This window comes from Vombatus ursinus, unplaced genomic scaffold (assembly GCF_900497805.2).
Source record: "Vombatus ursinus unplaced genomic scaffold, bare-nosed wombat genome assembly UNPS02014814.1, whole genome shotgun sequence".
Lineage (NCBI taxonomy): Eukaryota > Metazoa > Chordata > Mammalia > Diprotodontia > Vombatidae > Vombatus > Vombatus ursinus.
In genome coordinates, this window is record NW_020954592.1 from 10,645,519 (window position 1) to 10,660,991 (window position 15,473).

General features: G+C 39.1%; 1 protein-coding gene across 1 annotated transcript in view; it reads right to left on the reverse strand.

The window, feature by feature from the left end:
• Window positions 1-5,389: 5,389 nt before the first annotated feature.
• The window catches only part of ACE2 (angiotensin I converting enzyme 2), a 64,973-nt gene continuing 54,889 nt past the window's right edge, over window positions 5,390-15,473 (reverse strand). Inside the window, exons 16-19 of the mRNA XM_027835355.1 lie at window positions 14,036-14,136; window positions 10,829-10,942; window positions 8,554-8,748; window positions 5,390-5,560 (exon numbers count right to left, since the gene is read on the reverse strand). Coding sequence (XP_027691156.1) covers window positions 5,443-5,560; window positions 8,554-8,748; window positions 10,829-10,942; window positions 14,036-14,136 — 528 coding nt within the window. The 3' untranslated portion in view covers window positions 5,390-5,442. The remainder of the gene's footprint in view (window positions 5,561-8,553; window positions 8,749-10,828; window positions 10,943-14,035; window positions 14,137-15,473) is intronic.

A 15,473-nucleotide genomic window follows, 5' to 3' on the forward strand; every position in this document is an offset into this window, starting at 1 on the left:
ATATCATCTTTTTATAAAGAAACCAAACTTCCACAATCTAGTCAATTTTATTCTTACTACTTCATGAGGGATGATGAGATGTACTCTCCAACCTACATGTTCCTCAGCATCACCTCCATTGTAAAGTAGAATTTATCAAGCCACCTGTTTGTGTATGGCGCTATACCAGGGAGCAACCAGGTTTCTGTAAACTTCACAGAAAGTTTGACTTTAAAGTTCATAAAAAGCTTTAACTTAATATTTTTACAAAAAATTTCAAGATTTAGCACAGTGACCGGCACATAGTAAGTGCTTAATGAATGTATGTTGATTTGACTTTAGCCATTTCAACAAGTTTTCCAATCAACCAGTCAACAGATATTTAAGTACCAGCGTTCAAAGAGCTTGAGGGCCAGTTGAGGAGACTCAGCTAACGCACGTGAAATAACATGCAAAAGTATAAGACAGTGTAGAATTTGTTGCTCGATTTCTGTTAAGATAGTAGGAATCCATGGGATTGTAGAATGTTAGGGCTAGAAATGAGAGGCAATGGCAGGATTCATGGAATTGATATAGGAGGTAGACCTTGACCTAGAGCTTAGGTATAAGACAGAAATGTCAAACAACGCATAGATGATCACAACACTCCTGAGTGCAGTGAAACCAGATTAAAATATAATTGGGAAATATTTAACAAAAAAACCCATAGTATATTTATTTATTGAATACCTACTATATGCAAAGCATTGTGAGGGTTACAAAATTTTTTTAAATGAAGCAAGTACATATGTTGCTATGAGAATTATTGAGATTGTGTTTCACAAACCAGGATGAGCTCGTGCCTGTGTTGGAACCAGGAAAACAATATATACAACTACAATGATGTAAATGGAAAGAACCACAGAAAATAACTCAGCACTGTATAATAATAATGACCAAGCTTATCATAAAAGAAGGGATGATAAAATACACCTTCTTTTCATTTGGAGAGCTGGAAAACTATGCATATGGAATACTGTGAGATTCAGTTAATGGGTAGGTCAGTTTGCTTTTTAAAAACTTGAGCCTGTGAGTTCATTCATATACTGGTTATTTTTTTATACTGCTTTCTTTTTTCTCTCCTGTTTTTTTCACTTTTTGTTACCAGAATTGGCTCACTGGGTAGGGGAGGAGGGATGTATTCAGAGCTGAAGGTGATATAAAAATAGTTATCAATAAAATAAACAAAAACAAGTTATCAATAAAAGTTTGTAATGTCAGTGAATAGGTGAGTTCTCCTGCTCTGCAAGACTCTGAGCTGAGTCCAGGGGGCCACATTTGTTCTGGCTCAATGCCAGAGGGCTTGGTGCTTAGGATGATGCTGTAAACCCTTGGTGGTCCTTTCTTCTCCATTTTCCTCATTCCCATGGTGCAGAGAGGGCTGGCCATTGATCCAGGAAGAGCTGCTATTCTGGGGGTCATAAAAGAAATGATTTTGCCTTCTTGGGCTCTCAATTACATATGATAAACAACTTTCTCTTTCTGGGAAGGAGTGGGGGAAGGCTGCTGTCTTCCATTGCTAGAAAAATGGTAATTGCAAATGCGTACCAGCTAAAGCAGGTGCTTAGCTCAGCAATTTTGAAGCTCAGCCTTAGATCGCTGACTAACTCTGCTGTTTTGTGTTTCATCTGAACAATGATCCCAAGTTGGATGTTTCTGGCCTTGGAGGCAATGTTGTGAGTGTGGGAGGGTGAGCAAGAACTCAGGTCCAGACCAGCTGCACTTTGGAAAGTGTCCCCTTTAGGTACTCCACACACACACACACACACACGCACACACACACGCGCGCACACACACACGCACACAGTCACACGTGTGTATATACACACACATACACACACGCGCACACACAGTCACACGTGTGTATATACATACACATACACACACACACACATACACATACATATATAGCTAGCTCTGCTTGGAGGAGATGAACACCAAAAGGAGGATGAACTCAACCTCGACAGGAACCTTGAGGAAAGAGAATGCAGAGCTGAGTCACAGGTGGAATGTCGATTCAGCGGTCCCACAAAATGTTTCATGTTTTGAGTATAATCGAGGGTATAACTTACTGCTTCTTCTTTAAGTTTTTGTCAGTGAGTGTTTGTGAGACTTTTGCATTGTTAGCATTTCTTTTGGGTGAAAAAAATAGCTGTCCTTATAAGTGAGCTGCACTGTACAATTAATATCTTTCTATTCCCCTTTTGGATGTTTTAGACATGAGCAAAACGTAAGATTTAAGTGATTTTCCCCAGGAATCTAGGAGTAAAAGGAAACAAGCATGTATTAAGCACCTACTATATGTCAGGCACTGTTTTTGTTGAATCATTTTTCAGTCGTGCCTGACTCTGTGACCCCATTTGGGTTTTCTTGGCAAATACTGGAGTGGTTTGCCATTTCCTTCTCCAGTTCATTTTACAGATGAAGAAACTGAGGCAAACAGGGTTAAGTGACTTGCCCAAGGTCACACAGCTAGTAAGTGTCTTGGGCCCAATTTGAACTCAGTTAGATGAGTTTTCCTGACTCTAGGTCCAGCACTCTACCCACTGTCACCTAGGTGCCCTATGCACTGTACTAACTGTGTTATGAATCTGATCTTATTTAATGCTCACAACAACCCTAGGAGGCAGGTGCTATTCTGATCCCCATTTTATAGTTGAGGAAACAGAGGCAGACTGAGGTTAAGTGACTTGTCCAGGGTTACACAGCTAAGTAAGTGTCTGAGGTCACATTTGAACTCAGGTCTTCCTGACTGCAAGCCAAGCAGGGAGCCACCTACCTGCCTCAAGGTGAGGGAATAAAGATCCAGAGACTTCAAGGAAAAGGATCTGATCCCTCTCTGTGGCGGTCAGGCTCCTCAGCATTGAGTCCTATCTATATACAAAGGTCTAGAGTTAAGGGGCCCTTTTAGAGAGAGAAGATGAGCATCCCTGCCCCTGGAGCCAGAAGCAGTTCTATTATAAATTAAAAAGCAACAGCAACAACAAAAAGCAATTGCTAATCTGTCAAACCACTGAATAGGATTTCCAAATGCACCAAGCTACTGGTATTCTCCTCTTCTCTTAGAAAAGTCCAGGGTGGCCCTTAGGAAAATGTCTGATTGCTCTGGAAGCCAGTTGGAGCCTTCCTTCCATAGGGATGAGTGAATTTCATCAATTTATCTGCATAAATTCACTTTAAACATTTTGGCTTAAGACTTTTTTATCAGTTTTTTTAAAAAATGTAAAACCACAATGATACAATAATAATAGCTTGTTTCTATTGTGCTTTAAAATTTACAAGGTATTTTCTTCCCAACTATTTTCTGTGATAGATAATGCAAAAATTATTCTTCCCATTTTGCCTGTGGAAAACACTGAGGCATAAGGAATCAACTTGCTTAGTTAGAGTCATAAGTCTAGAAAGTATCGCAGCTAGGACTCAAACTTGGGCTTCTGAATTCTAGTCTGGCATTCTTCTCTGCTCTGCTGCAATATCTCCCCTGAAAAAGGGTATAGTCTTCAAGTTAGAGTGAAAATTCACCATCCAAACTTGCCTGGGTTACCAGGTCCCACTGACGGTGGGCTCACACCAATTCTTCCTTTAAGAAGTTTCCTTGGAGGTCACTGATAAGAAAAAAAGGCCCCATATGCACCAAAACATTTATATCAACTTTTTTTATGGTAGGAAAGAACTAGGAATAAGGTAGATGCACTTGGGGAATGGCTAAGCAAACGCTGGTACATGGATGTGTTGTAAGCAGTGACAAATACAAATACATACAAAAAAGGACCGAAAGACTAACATGAACTGATGCAAAGTGAAGTAGGCCTTAGAGCCAAGAAAACAGTATGCACTCTTTTTCACTCTTTGCCTACCTTTGATTTCTGAGGTTCATTTTCACCACTGACTGTGGGATCACACATAGAAACACACTATTGAAGACAAAAGTCACCTTTCTCTTTGTTTTAGTTATTGTTTTATTATTATTATTATTCAAAAGCATAACTGTACATCTCATTTTTATATGGGAAGTCTACCCCCCCACCCCCTTCACCGGGAAACTTCAATGGTTGGCTCATGATTTGGTCTTTGGGAATGGGAATCCTGTGGTTGTAAGGGAGAGGGTTAAGGGAGTGTGTCGGGTCAAATCAACAAGTACGCTCAGTCTTGTGCTTGGTATTCTGGCTAGGGAGGTGGAGGAGAGGGGAGTAAAAAAACATTGCTCTTGTCCTCAAGAGGCTTATGACCTATGAGTGCCCCTCACTGACCCAATAACAGAACAATAAAGGTACTACAGAATCCATCCTGCACTTGTGGACCCACAGAGAAGGTTCCAGAAGACTCTGAGAATCCTTATCATAACATCAATTACCAAACTCAGAAAACTGGAAAAGTTTCATGATAGGAAAGTAGCTACCTGGGGAGATTGTAGGATTTCAAGCAACAAGGAGCATTAGAAATAATTTCCTACAATCCCCTCATTTCAGTGATGAGAAACTGAGACCCATTAAGGTGAAGTCACACAAGATGTAAATAGAATCAGACTGTGAACCCAGATCCTCTGACTTCAGATCCACTGGTTTCTCCCTTCCGACTCCAAGATTCTCTGGTTTTCTTTGAGATTCAGGTCAAATTCCACCTTCTGCAAGAAACCTTTCCTGGTCTCCCTCCTCTCTCCCCCTGCCTCCTGAGTGCCTTCCCTCTGAGACTACTATCTAGATACAAATGCATATATCCTATATGTACATAATTATTTTGCACATTGTCTCCCCCTTTAGCATATGAGCTCCTTGAGATCAGGGACTAACCTTTGCTGTCCCCTGCATCCTCAGCACATGGTAAGCATTTAACAAATGCTTATTGACTGATTGGTTGATAATATCTTGCTGCCTTTCACCCTATTAACCCCAATTCTGAATCCTTCCAATCTCCTCACCTCTATCCTTTAGAGTCATGCCCCAAGACTTGGGCGTCCATCTGGGCCAGCTGCTAAAATCTTATAATGGGGTAAATGTGTAACTCATGCTGTCCTTTGCTTTGTTGCTTCCACTTATTAGTGGACCATCAGCCTGCTAAGGACCCCATCATTACAAGTGTCTCACACCCATAGGTCACCATTTGCTTTTCCCACCTCAAATAATACAGTAACTTGATATACTCAATTTTTCTTCTCCTTCAATAGCCTCATTGCCTCAAAGAAGCCATTGTTTATTTACTTTTTTTTTCTCTTGGGGAAACTAAAGAGATGTGTAGTTCTGAGAAAGTGGTAAATCATAGAAACACAGCAGATTTGGTTTTGTAACTTTTTGTTGGAGTGGAAGCAGTTCCCGATCAGAGTTGTATTTTGGGTATTCGAGGGCATTTACAGGAGCCTCACCTGTGTTCACTATATAATGTTAGTATTTACAGGAAAGGAAATGAGTAAGAAAATGAAAAGATTTTCTAAAATGAAGTTTGAACATCCTCAGTGTTTTGGAAACCTGCATTATGTTGTCCCCCAATGGAATGCACTTCAGCGTAGGGGTTCTCTGCTCGCTTTGCTTCTTGGCTTTTGTTTCGCCTGTTATATGAAAATAAGATAGCATTAGTAATTCGTAGTAATTAGTAGCAGGGATGGGTACTGGGCCCACAATTTCAATGAAATAGAGCAGCAGTTCCCAAAGTGGAACAACTTGGCCCTTTAGGAGTCCTCAAGACCCTTTCAAGGGATCTGTGGTATCAAAACTATTCTTAAAGTAGTTTTGTCTTAACGTTACTACATAATAGTATTTAATATATAATAGTAATACATACTACTTAATACATAATAGTAGTGCCTTAAAACTAAGACATTATTTGCTTATTATAGAACCTCTTCTTTTTTGTGTGAAGCAAGATTTTCTTCATATATTTCAATCAAACTAATATATTTCAACAGACAATGCAGAAGCAGATATGAAAATCCAACTACCTTTCATTAAGGCAGATTATTAAAGAGATTTGCAAAAATAGTAAAATAATGCCACTCTTCTATTTTAGTTATTTTTCATAAAAATATATTATTTATGTTATATAATGAGATTGTTATTATTTTAATGAATTCATAAATACTTAAGATTTATCATTTAAAATTTCTAATGTGGTAAACATCAATAGATATGACCCATGTAAACAAAAACACTTTAGAGTACTCAACAGTTTTTAAGAGTGTTAAGGACCAAAAAGTTTGAGAACCACTGATAATAGAGAATTCTCAGGTAGAAAAATTCCCTCTACCAATACACACTGGCACCTTTGCTGCAATTTATAATCTCAGAGAATTGGCTGGATCATGGAGGGATTGCAAAACTTGCCCAAAGATACAGGGTCAGCTTATGTCAGAGGAAAAATTAGAAACCAGGTCTCCCTAGCTTCTATACCGGCTTTCTATCCACTAGACCATGCTAGCTGTCCTACAGCCCACTAATAAAGCAGAAGCACAAATATTCATGAAATTTTAATCTATGTAAGGTACATCCCAATCTTTCATATATTCACTTAAGTATTAGATAGTGGAAATGCAATAATTAAAAAATGACAGTCTATGTCCCCAAATGTTTACATTCTACTACATAATCTAGATTAGAATTTCTTAACTTGGAGTCCATAAACTTGCAAAAATACTTTGACAACTCTATTTTAATATAATTATTTTCATTTGTAATCCAATGCATTTTTAATGCATTAAAAAACAAACAAGCAAACAGTATTGTAAGGAACTTTGGGACAGGTAGGTGGTGCAGTGGATAGAGCGCCAGGCCTGGAGTCAGGAGGAGTTGAGTTGAAATCTGCCCTCAGACACTATCTACCTTTGTGACCCTGGGCAAGTCACTTAACCCTATTTGCCTCAGTTTCCTCATCTGTAAAGTGAGCTGGAGAAGGAAATGGCAAGCCACTCCAGTATCTTTGCCAAGAAAACCCCAAATGGGATCACAAAGAGTAGGACACTTCTGAAATGACTAAACAACTTCTGAATCCACATCAAATGCTTTTTTCCCACCTCATCACACAGAGTTGTTTGACAAGGACTAATCTATCTTCACAATAACCCTAATATGCATTATGGACACAGCATGGCCAGTGCAAAGATCACTGTCTCTGAAATCAAGGGAGCTAGGTTCAAATCCTTCCTTGGGATTTGACCTTGGGAAAGTCACTTTAATTCTCTAAAATTCAGATTTCTCATCTGTAAAAGGAGAAGCTTGGACTAGATGAGTTTCCTCCTTTCTTTCTGAGGTCCTTTCCATCTCTCAATCCATGATCCTTTTTTTTTTTTCATTTCACAGAGGGGAACTGAGGTTCAGAAGGGTTATATGATTTCTGCAAGTGGTCACACAACTAATGAAATTAGTATTATTCTCATTTTTAAGCAGCCCAAGTCTTCTTTTTCTTCCTAGTTCATTGTTCTTTCCTTTATACCAGATGTGCCATACTCAATGCAGCGAAACTCCTGATTAGCTCAAATCACATTAAAATGTAATTGGGAAACGCTGAACAAAATGAATAAAAATATAATACAACAGAGATAGTGTTAGTTTGTGGTCTTCTAAATCAATATGCTGCCCCCAGGGATCTATTCCTATTTGAGTTTAGTGGTCATGGTTCATGGTTGTTCTTCGTCCTTGAAGAGGACCAAAATGACATCACCAAGTTAGAGTCAAGCTACATTGCATCTGACTGTAGCTGATACGAGCTCAGAATGCTCTACTACAGGTCGGGTACAAACGGTCCATGTGAACATTTGGAGTGGGTTCTCTAAATCTGCACATCTCACATTTCTTCTGAGCTATTTTAATTCTGCTTTGCTCATAAAGCATAGCACCTTTTCTGATGTGGGCATGCCATGCTGGGCAGTCCTGTGTCAGTGTTTCATGTCACATAATCAATTTCAAAGTTCTTAAGAGAGACCTTGATAGGTCATACTCAATGCAGCAAAACTCCTGCTTAACCCAAACCATGTTAAAATGTCATTGGAAAACATTTAACAAAATAAATAAAAATATAATACAACATAATATTAGTTTGTGGTTTTCTAAGTCAATATGCTATCCCTAGTGATCCATTTCTATTTGAGTATAATATCACTGTCAAACTCTACACCATGTTTTCAGTTTTCCATTCAGCGTACAAACCTTATTGATACCCATATATGTCATGGATGAGAGGAAGATCCCCCGTAGGTTGGACAAATCCTTGCTGGGGGGATTTACAGGAGGATATAGTCAAGATGGGTTGCAATCTACATCTTGGAGACAGTGTCCCCATCAATGAGATCACAGGCCCATTAGAATATAGGAGTATTGGGGCAGCTAGGTGGTGCAGTGGATAAAGCTCTGGCCTTGGAGTCAGGAGGACTGAGTTCAAATCCGGCCTCAGACACTTCACACTTACTAGCTGTGTGACCTTGGGCAAGTCACTTAACCCCAACTGCCTCATCAAAAAGCAAAAAAAACAAAAACAAAAAGAATATAGGGGTATTGAAGTTTTAATCCTTACTACAATTAAGTATGTAGGCCTCTAGAAAAGGCTACTTACTTCTTTCGGTCTCTGATTCCAGTATAGATTAGGAATAAAATTCCAATCATCACCATTCCCATGACCACTCCAAATGCAATTAACCATGCAGTGACAGGTGGCTCAGAAGGAGGTGCCAGTGTGGTGGGGATGCCCACAAATTCCAGGCTGTTGTCATTCAGGCGGAAGGCATCATTGATACGGCCCCTAGAGTGCCTGTAATTAAGAACACAACTAATTAAAGAAAGAACCTACAAGAGAAATGAATAAGTAAATAAATAAATGCACTACATAATGAGAAAACAGAACTCATTGGAAAAGACCCTGACATTGGGAAAGATTAAAGGCAAAAGGAAAAGGGAGTGGCAGAGGACAGGATAGACAGATGGTGTCATGGAAACAACAAACATTAGCTTGGATAGACTTCAAGAGACAGTGGAGGACAGAAGGGCCTGGCATGCTATAATCCATGGGGCCACGAAGAGTCAGACATGAAAACAACAACATATATATATATCTAAAATACATATGTATGTGTATGTATGTATCTATATTATATATGTGTATATATACATATACAGATACAGATACTGATACATACTATAGATACACATATACATATATACACACACTTATGCATGCACACACATAACACATACATGCATGCATGCATACACATATAAAACATACCTATATACACCTGGAAATGAGGAATGAGGAAAGAGTTCTTTGGGGTTCTTGGAATTTCATCAATGTACCCCAAATGAAAACTCAGAGCACTTTTCACAAATTCACAAAATGTTTTAAGTGGTTTCAAGTTATCTCTGTCTATACCAGATGAGATTAGTCTGTTTCTTAGAAGGGAAGGAACAGCTGAATACTCAGCATTCTGGACTGAATTGATACTATTTTCTCTTTGTGAGGCAATTGGGGTTAAGTGAGTCACACTGCTAGTAAGTGTTATGTGTCTGAGGTTGAATTTGCATTCAGGTCCTCCTGACTCCAGGGTCGGTGCTCTATCCACCGTGCCACTTAGCTGCCTGACAGTATTTTCTCAGAACATTTAAACTGATTTCTGGTGGCAAGGTGGGGGGGGAGGAGTTGGAGAGGAAACCAGACCTAAGATTTCATTGTAGAAACATCAAAGGCTAAACATCTCTACAATTCAGCCTATCACCAGTACTGAGAAGTTATGTGACTGGCCCAGGGTCATACCACCAGCAGGTGGCAGAGGCAGGGCTTGAACCAGGGTCTTCCTAATTTCAACATCAGCTCTTTAACCAACACTACATGCAGACTCCATACAGAATACTCACCTCCACCTCCTCTTGTCCAAATCCACAAACAATAAAAATTACCTCTGCCATTTTTTCCATCGTAGGGAAGGCAGTAAAGAGGTTTGTTAATTGGAAAGACCTGAGGTTCATAATGTAATTGAAATATGAGAGAGAAAAGAGTACTCCTTGCTAAAGTTTCAATCACAGGTCATTTCTGGTATTTCAGGCCGGACTATAGCTATGTCCCAAGGCATATAAGCAGAAAGGAGAAAGGGACCAAATTTGGAAGTCCCACTGGTCCTCAGGACTTTCACAGCCTACAACCCTGGAACCCTGGTATGTTGGTAAATGTTTTAACAACTAGCTCTCCAAACAAACAAAAAACCCTACCTAACAGACTTTTAGGTTTAATCTTCATTATTCATATTTTCTCCATCACTTTTAAAAGTCTTGTCTGGACTCTGGACAATCAACAAAACAATAAATCAAGCCAATCTCAAGCATTTGGCAACTTCTGAGATGTATGCTCACAATGAAATGCTCACAACGAATGCTCACAATGAAATGCTCACAATGAAAATTTGACAATTAGCTTTCCAAAGCCTATATGAGCTGGATCCAGCATATCTCTGTCTGGAAGTTATTTCAAGGCTACATGGGAATTCCTTTTGGCTAGTGGATCTGAAGGCATAAAATGTCAAGAGGCCTCTAAGAACCCCTCAGCCCCACCTGAGATAGATCCCAGGTCATATTTCTCAGGCAGAACCTACTCTAAAGTCTGTCTATTTATTCCCAAGGGAGGAAGGGACATTGGCTTGACATTGGTATATAATAGAATCTTTAACCATAACTGTTCACAAGCTTTTGAAATGATAATTGAACCAACTGAGGATTAAGAAACCTCTGGATATGATTCTTCCTCTTGTGCCCTTTTGATGATGGTGACTGTCTCCTCCAACATAAACCTACATACACATGCTCACATATTCATGTCACTTAATTAGAAAACAAAATGTCACCTGATTGCTTCTTCCACATCTTCTCTGGGAACATGGCTCCCATTTGGAGGGGCAGTGACAAAGAAATAGAAGGAGATTCTGGGTTTCAAATCAAACACCTTCACATTTTCATCCCTAGGGAGAAACACAAGATGCAAAATCTCTTATCATTGCACAGATCAGTTATTATGTCCTTCAAAAGTTGTTTATCTTTACAATATTGCTGTTGATGTATAAATTGTTCTCCTGGTTCTGCTCATTTCACTCTGTATCAGTTCACGCAAGTCTTCCCAGGTCTCTGAAACTTTTTTATCATTTGCTATGGCACAATAGTATTTATATTTGTTACAAGGGTTTATTTTTTTTTTCTAATAGGAAGGGGCAGAGAAGGTGGAAGGGAAAGAGAATAAATAGTTGTGAATTAAAAGAATAAAAATAAATTATTTTTTTAAAAGAATAGCAATAAGAATATGGAAAAGTGGAATGACATGGGGGTGGGGAGAGACACAATATTGGGCAGAGATGGGTATGATTTTCCCATTATCCTTTCTTCATTCCAGGCAAAATCATGAAGGAGATTATGTTTGCTTCCTGCTCTCTTTTTTGGGCCCCCTTCCGCATCATCTTCTGCTCTTAGTTACTCAGTGCTCATGCTGCCCTATAACTTTTCAGAGTCCCAACTATGGCCCCCAGGCTAAATTTCAAATGTGGCCTCAGACACTTACTAGATGTAGGACCCTGGGCAAGTCACTTAATCTCTGCTTCAATCTCTTCATCTGTAATATGGGGATAATAATGGCTCTTACCTCACAGGACTGTTGTGAAGATCAAATGAGATAAAATATGTAAAGAGATTAGCACAGTTCCTGGCACACAGTAGGAAATAGATAGAAGGGAAGAGGAGGGAAGGAGAGGGAAGGAAAACAAAGCATTTATAGAGTACTCAAAACTTCACTAAGACTTTTGGAATGAGAGACAGAGAGAGAGAGAAGGAAGGAAGGGAAAGAAAGAGAGGTTGAGAGAGAAAAAGAAGAATGGAGGGAGGGAAGTAGGAAGGAGGGAGAGCTTTATAGTTTTAAGTTTTAATAGCTTAAACTGCACTAAGACTTTTGGGACAACCTGTATGTGTTAGTTAGAAGGCTCAGAGACCTAGAGCTGAAATAAACCCCATAGGTCACAGATGGTCTCTTCCTCCTCATTTTATAGTCCAACCATTTCATTTTATAGGTGAGGAAACTGAGGCCAAGAAGGTGAAGTGACTTCTCACAAGGTCACAGAAGTAATATCAGAGTGGGAATTTGAAGTCAGATTCTCTGATCTGACTTCACTGTATTATATCATCATGCTACCTTTACTTAGCTTCACAGTATTCTTCCCACAACTTTCAACCCCTTAACACACACACACACACACACACACACACACACTACCCTCCCTCCAAGCTTCCTCCCAACCTGGCCCAGTATTAGTGATAGCAGATGAGGGAAAATGAGCACAGCCAAGCAACTGTCCCAGCCAATGTGGCGAGTAGTAAATTATAATGGAAACGCTAATGGTCCTGGAGTCAGTAGACCTTGGTTTTACTCTCATCTCTGGTGCTTCCTACTGGTGCGACCTCAGAAAAGTGACTTAGGCTCTCTGCATCAGAAATTCTTTATCTGTAACATATTGTTGTTGTTCAGTCATTCCAGTTATGTTCAACCCCATTTGGGGTTTTCTTGGCAAAGATACTAGAATGGTTTGCCATTTCCTTCTCTTGCTCATTTTGCAGATGAGGAAACTGAGGCAACCAGGGTTAAATGGCGCCCAGGATCACACAGCTAATAAGTATCTAAGGCCAGCTTTGAACTCACAAAGGTGAGTCTTCCTGACTCCAGCCTAGCACTCTATCAACTGTGCCACCTATCTGCCTCATGTGTAAAATGAGGGCACTGGAATAGATGATTCCTGAGATCCCTTCCAGTTCTCAGTCCTACAAACTTCCCTCCTCGTCAGGCTCCAAAGAAGATTTGTTAGTAGATAGAAACCTGAGCATCTGAGCCCTTAGTGTCAATCAACTAGCCTTTACTAAGCAAGCACGTACTATGTACCAGGCCCTGTGCTAAGTGTTGGCACGGGAAAAGAGATCAAGAGCTGCCGGTGTGTCAGTTCACAATTCCACCGACAATGAATTAGTGGCCCAATTTTTCCATTTCCCTTCTAACATTTGTTGTTTTTGCCTTCAATCATTTTAGCCAATCTGATAGGTGTCAGATATCATTGTGCATATGCTACTAGGTCCCTCTGTCCACTTAATTCTTTATTGTCTCACTCTGTTCCTGATCTTAAAGAAAAGGATCCAAGAATGGGATAAGAAAGCAAAGACAAAGAAAGGGCAAAGGTTCAATACAAAATATTTTAATTACAGCTTTAGGCTTCCAGTATTGCCAATAAGCTCTACAAAAGAAAACAGAAGTCTCCAGAGAGTCTCCAATGGTAGAGAGGGAAGAGGCTGCCTGATTCAGCCGTGGGGAAAGCTTCACCCAAAGAAGATGAACAAGGTGCCCATGTCCAAAAAGGCAGAAGTAGAGCCAGGAAGGGAATAAAGAATGGCTAGCCAAAATGGAGGCCCCGGAAGAAACTTGCCAGTAGGAGAAAACAGGAAATTATTGCAGTCATTCAATTTGCCAGACAGAAAAATACGCTATTCCTTTTGTATGTTTTTCTCATCCTGGTTCCCCTGTAGGTCTTATAGCCAGGACAACATTCTCTAGACCACCAGTCCCCATTCAACTAGTCAATGGGCAGGAAGAATTCTCATTGCTCAGGTGACATGAAATGACCCAAGAAGAATGATAATACCATATGCTACACTTACAAGAGTTCCTGAGAAAAAGAGACAAAGTGATAAGAAGAGTATTGATCTCATTCCATGAAGAGAATGTCTAAATAACCTAAATGAAGCTGGTATGGGGAAACAGTAAGTGAAACACAATGGTCATGCCTGTTCATAGGGCCAGGCAGAACAAGACAGAAAATACTACTGCCATCGACATACTTCCACCCCTGACAGTCTTCCTATGTCGAGCAATATCTGCTTCACCCAAACTCTACGACAATGAATACATTGAACAATTCACTGAAATGGGAGTAGACCTTCAGGTTAAACTGAATATCCCCAAAACCCTATCCCCAACCAAACTAAGAGTTTTGTTTTTGTTGAGTTGAGAACCCAACACACTCACTCACCTGAAAGGGATGGTCTCTTTTTTTTTTTGGAAAAAATACTGTCTCATGGCAAAAGCAATTACAGCCTGGAACAAATACATTTCATTTTCATTCCAGTCATACTGAGGAGGGAGAAAAAGATAAAATGTGAGCACCTTGAGGGCAGACACTTTTTCTCTTTTGTCATAGTATTCCTAGGGCTCAGAACAATTCCTGGTACATAGTCAGCAACCTATAAATGCTTGTTGCATAATTGATTACTTACCAAGGGTAATTTTATGTGACAAAAACTGACAATTAGCAACTATCTGCTCTGAATCTGAGGCTTCTCAAGTTCACTAATTGCTTTGGCCTGCAAGTATAGGAAAATAACTACCTATGTTCTTGCTCTACAGGGTTGCTAGTCTAGTCTTGACGCTGGTATGTATTCTATAATTATTTTTAATATAGTGTCACAAAATTCTTAGTGCAGTTTTAAACATTAATGATTTAAATAACTTAAAATTGAACTAAGACTTTCAGGATGCCCTGTATATATCATTTTTTTTTTAATTCACTAGCCTTGTTGATCACTGTAACCTGAGTGGTATGTTGGGTCTTTTCAATTTTGTCAACTTTCTTGTTCTTTATGGAAATAAAAAAAAGTTCAACAACAATAGAAGATGCTTCACATTTTTATATCTACTTCAACTTAATTTCTTTGATAGATTTTAGTCTTTAACAAAAAATATGAAAAATGAATGTTTTTTTTTATTTTTTATATCTACTTCAACTTAATTTCTTTGATAGGTTTTAGTCTTTAACAAAAAATATGAAAAATGAATAATTATGGATGTCTCGAGACACAGAAGTGATTTTTTTAAAAGGGTTGAATTCTCACCGTAGGCTTAACATTACTATAACAAGGCAACTAGAACCAATCAAAAATCATTTTTTCCAGGCAACTGACAGGTACTTGCTCCCTGAGACCTAAAACACTTAAGAAGGATCACAAGGTCAGGGATTTAGAGCTGGAAAGGACCTTTGAGGCCATCTAGTCCAAGCCCCTCATTTTACAGAGGAGGAAACTGAGGCCCAGATTTGCCCAAGGTTAAACAGGTATCAAGTGACAGAGTCAAGATTATCTCAAATATGTATGTCATTGTAAAGGTGGCTGACTAACTAAGAGAAAATCTATAACGTCTTCTAGTAAAATAATCGAAGCAGCATAAAAACCATCTTAAGGGTGGGTTAGTAGCATCTTTCTCTGATATGAATAATAGCGTCTTTGGGCTCTTATTTGCATAATTTTCCATTTTTTAGCACAGAAATCTCATTGATTACCATAACAACTTCAAGAGATTGTAGCAAATAATAACAATAATAATAATTACAATAACAGCTCACATGTGTTAATGTCACACCATTTAATGTTTCAGAAAGCTCTTTACATATATAACATTTGATCTTAACAACTTTA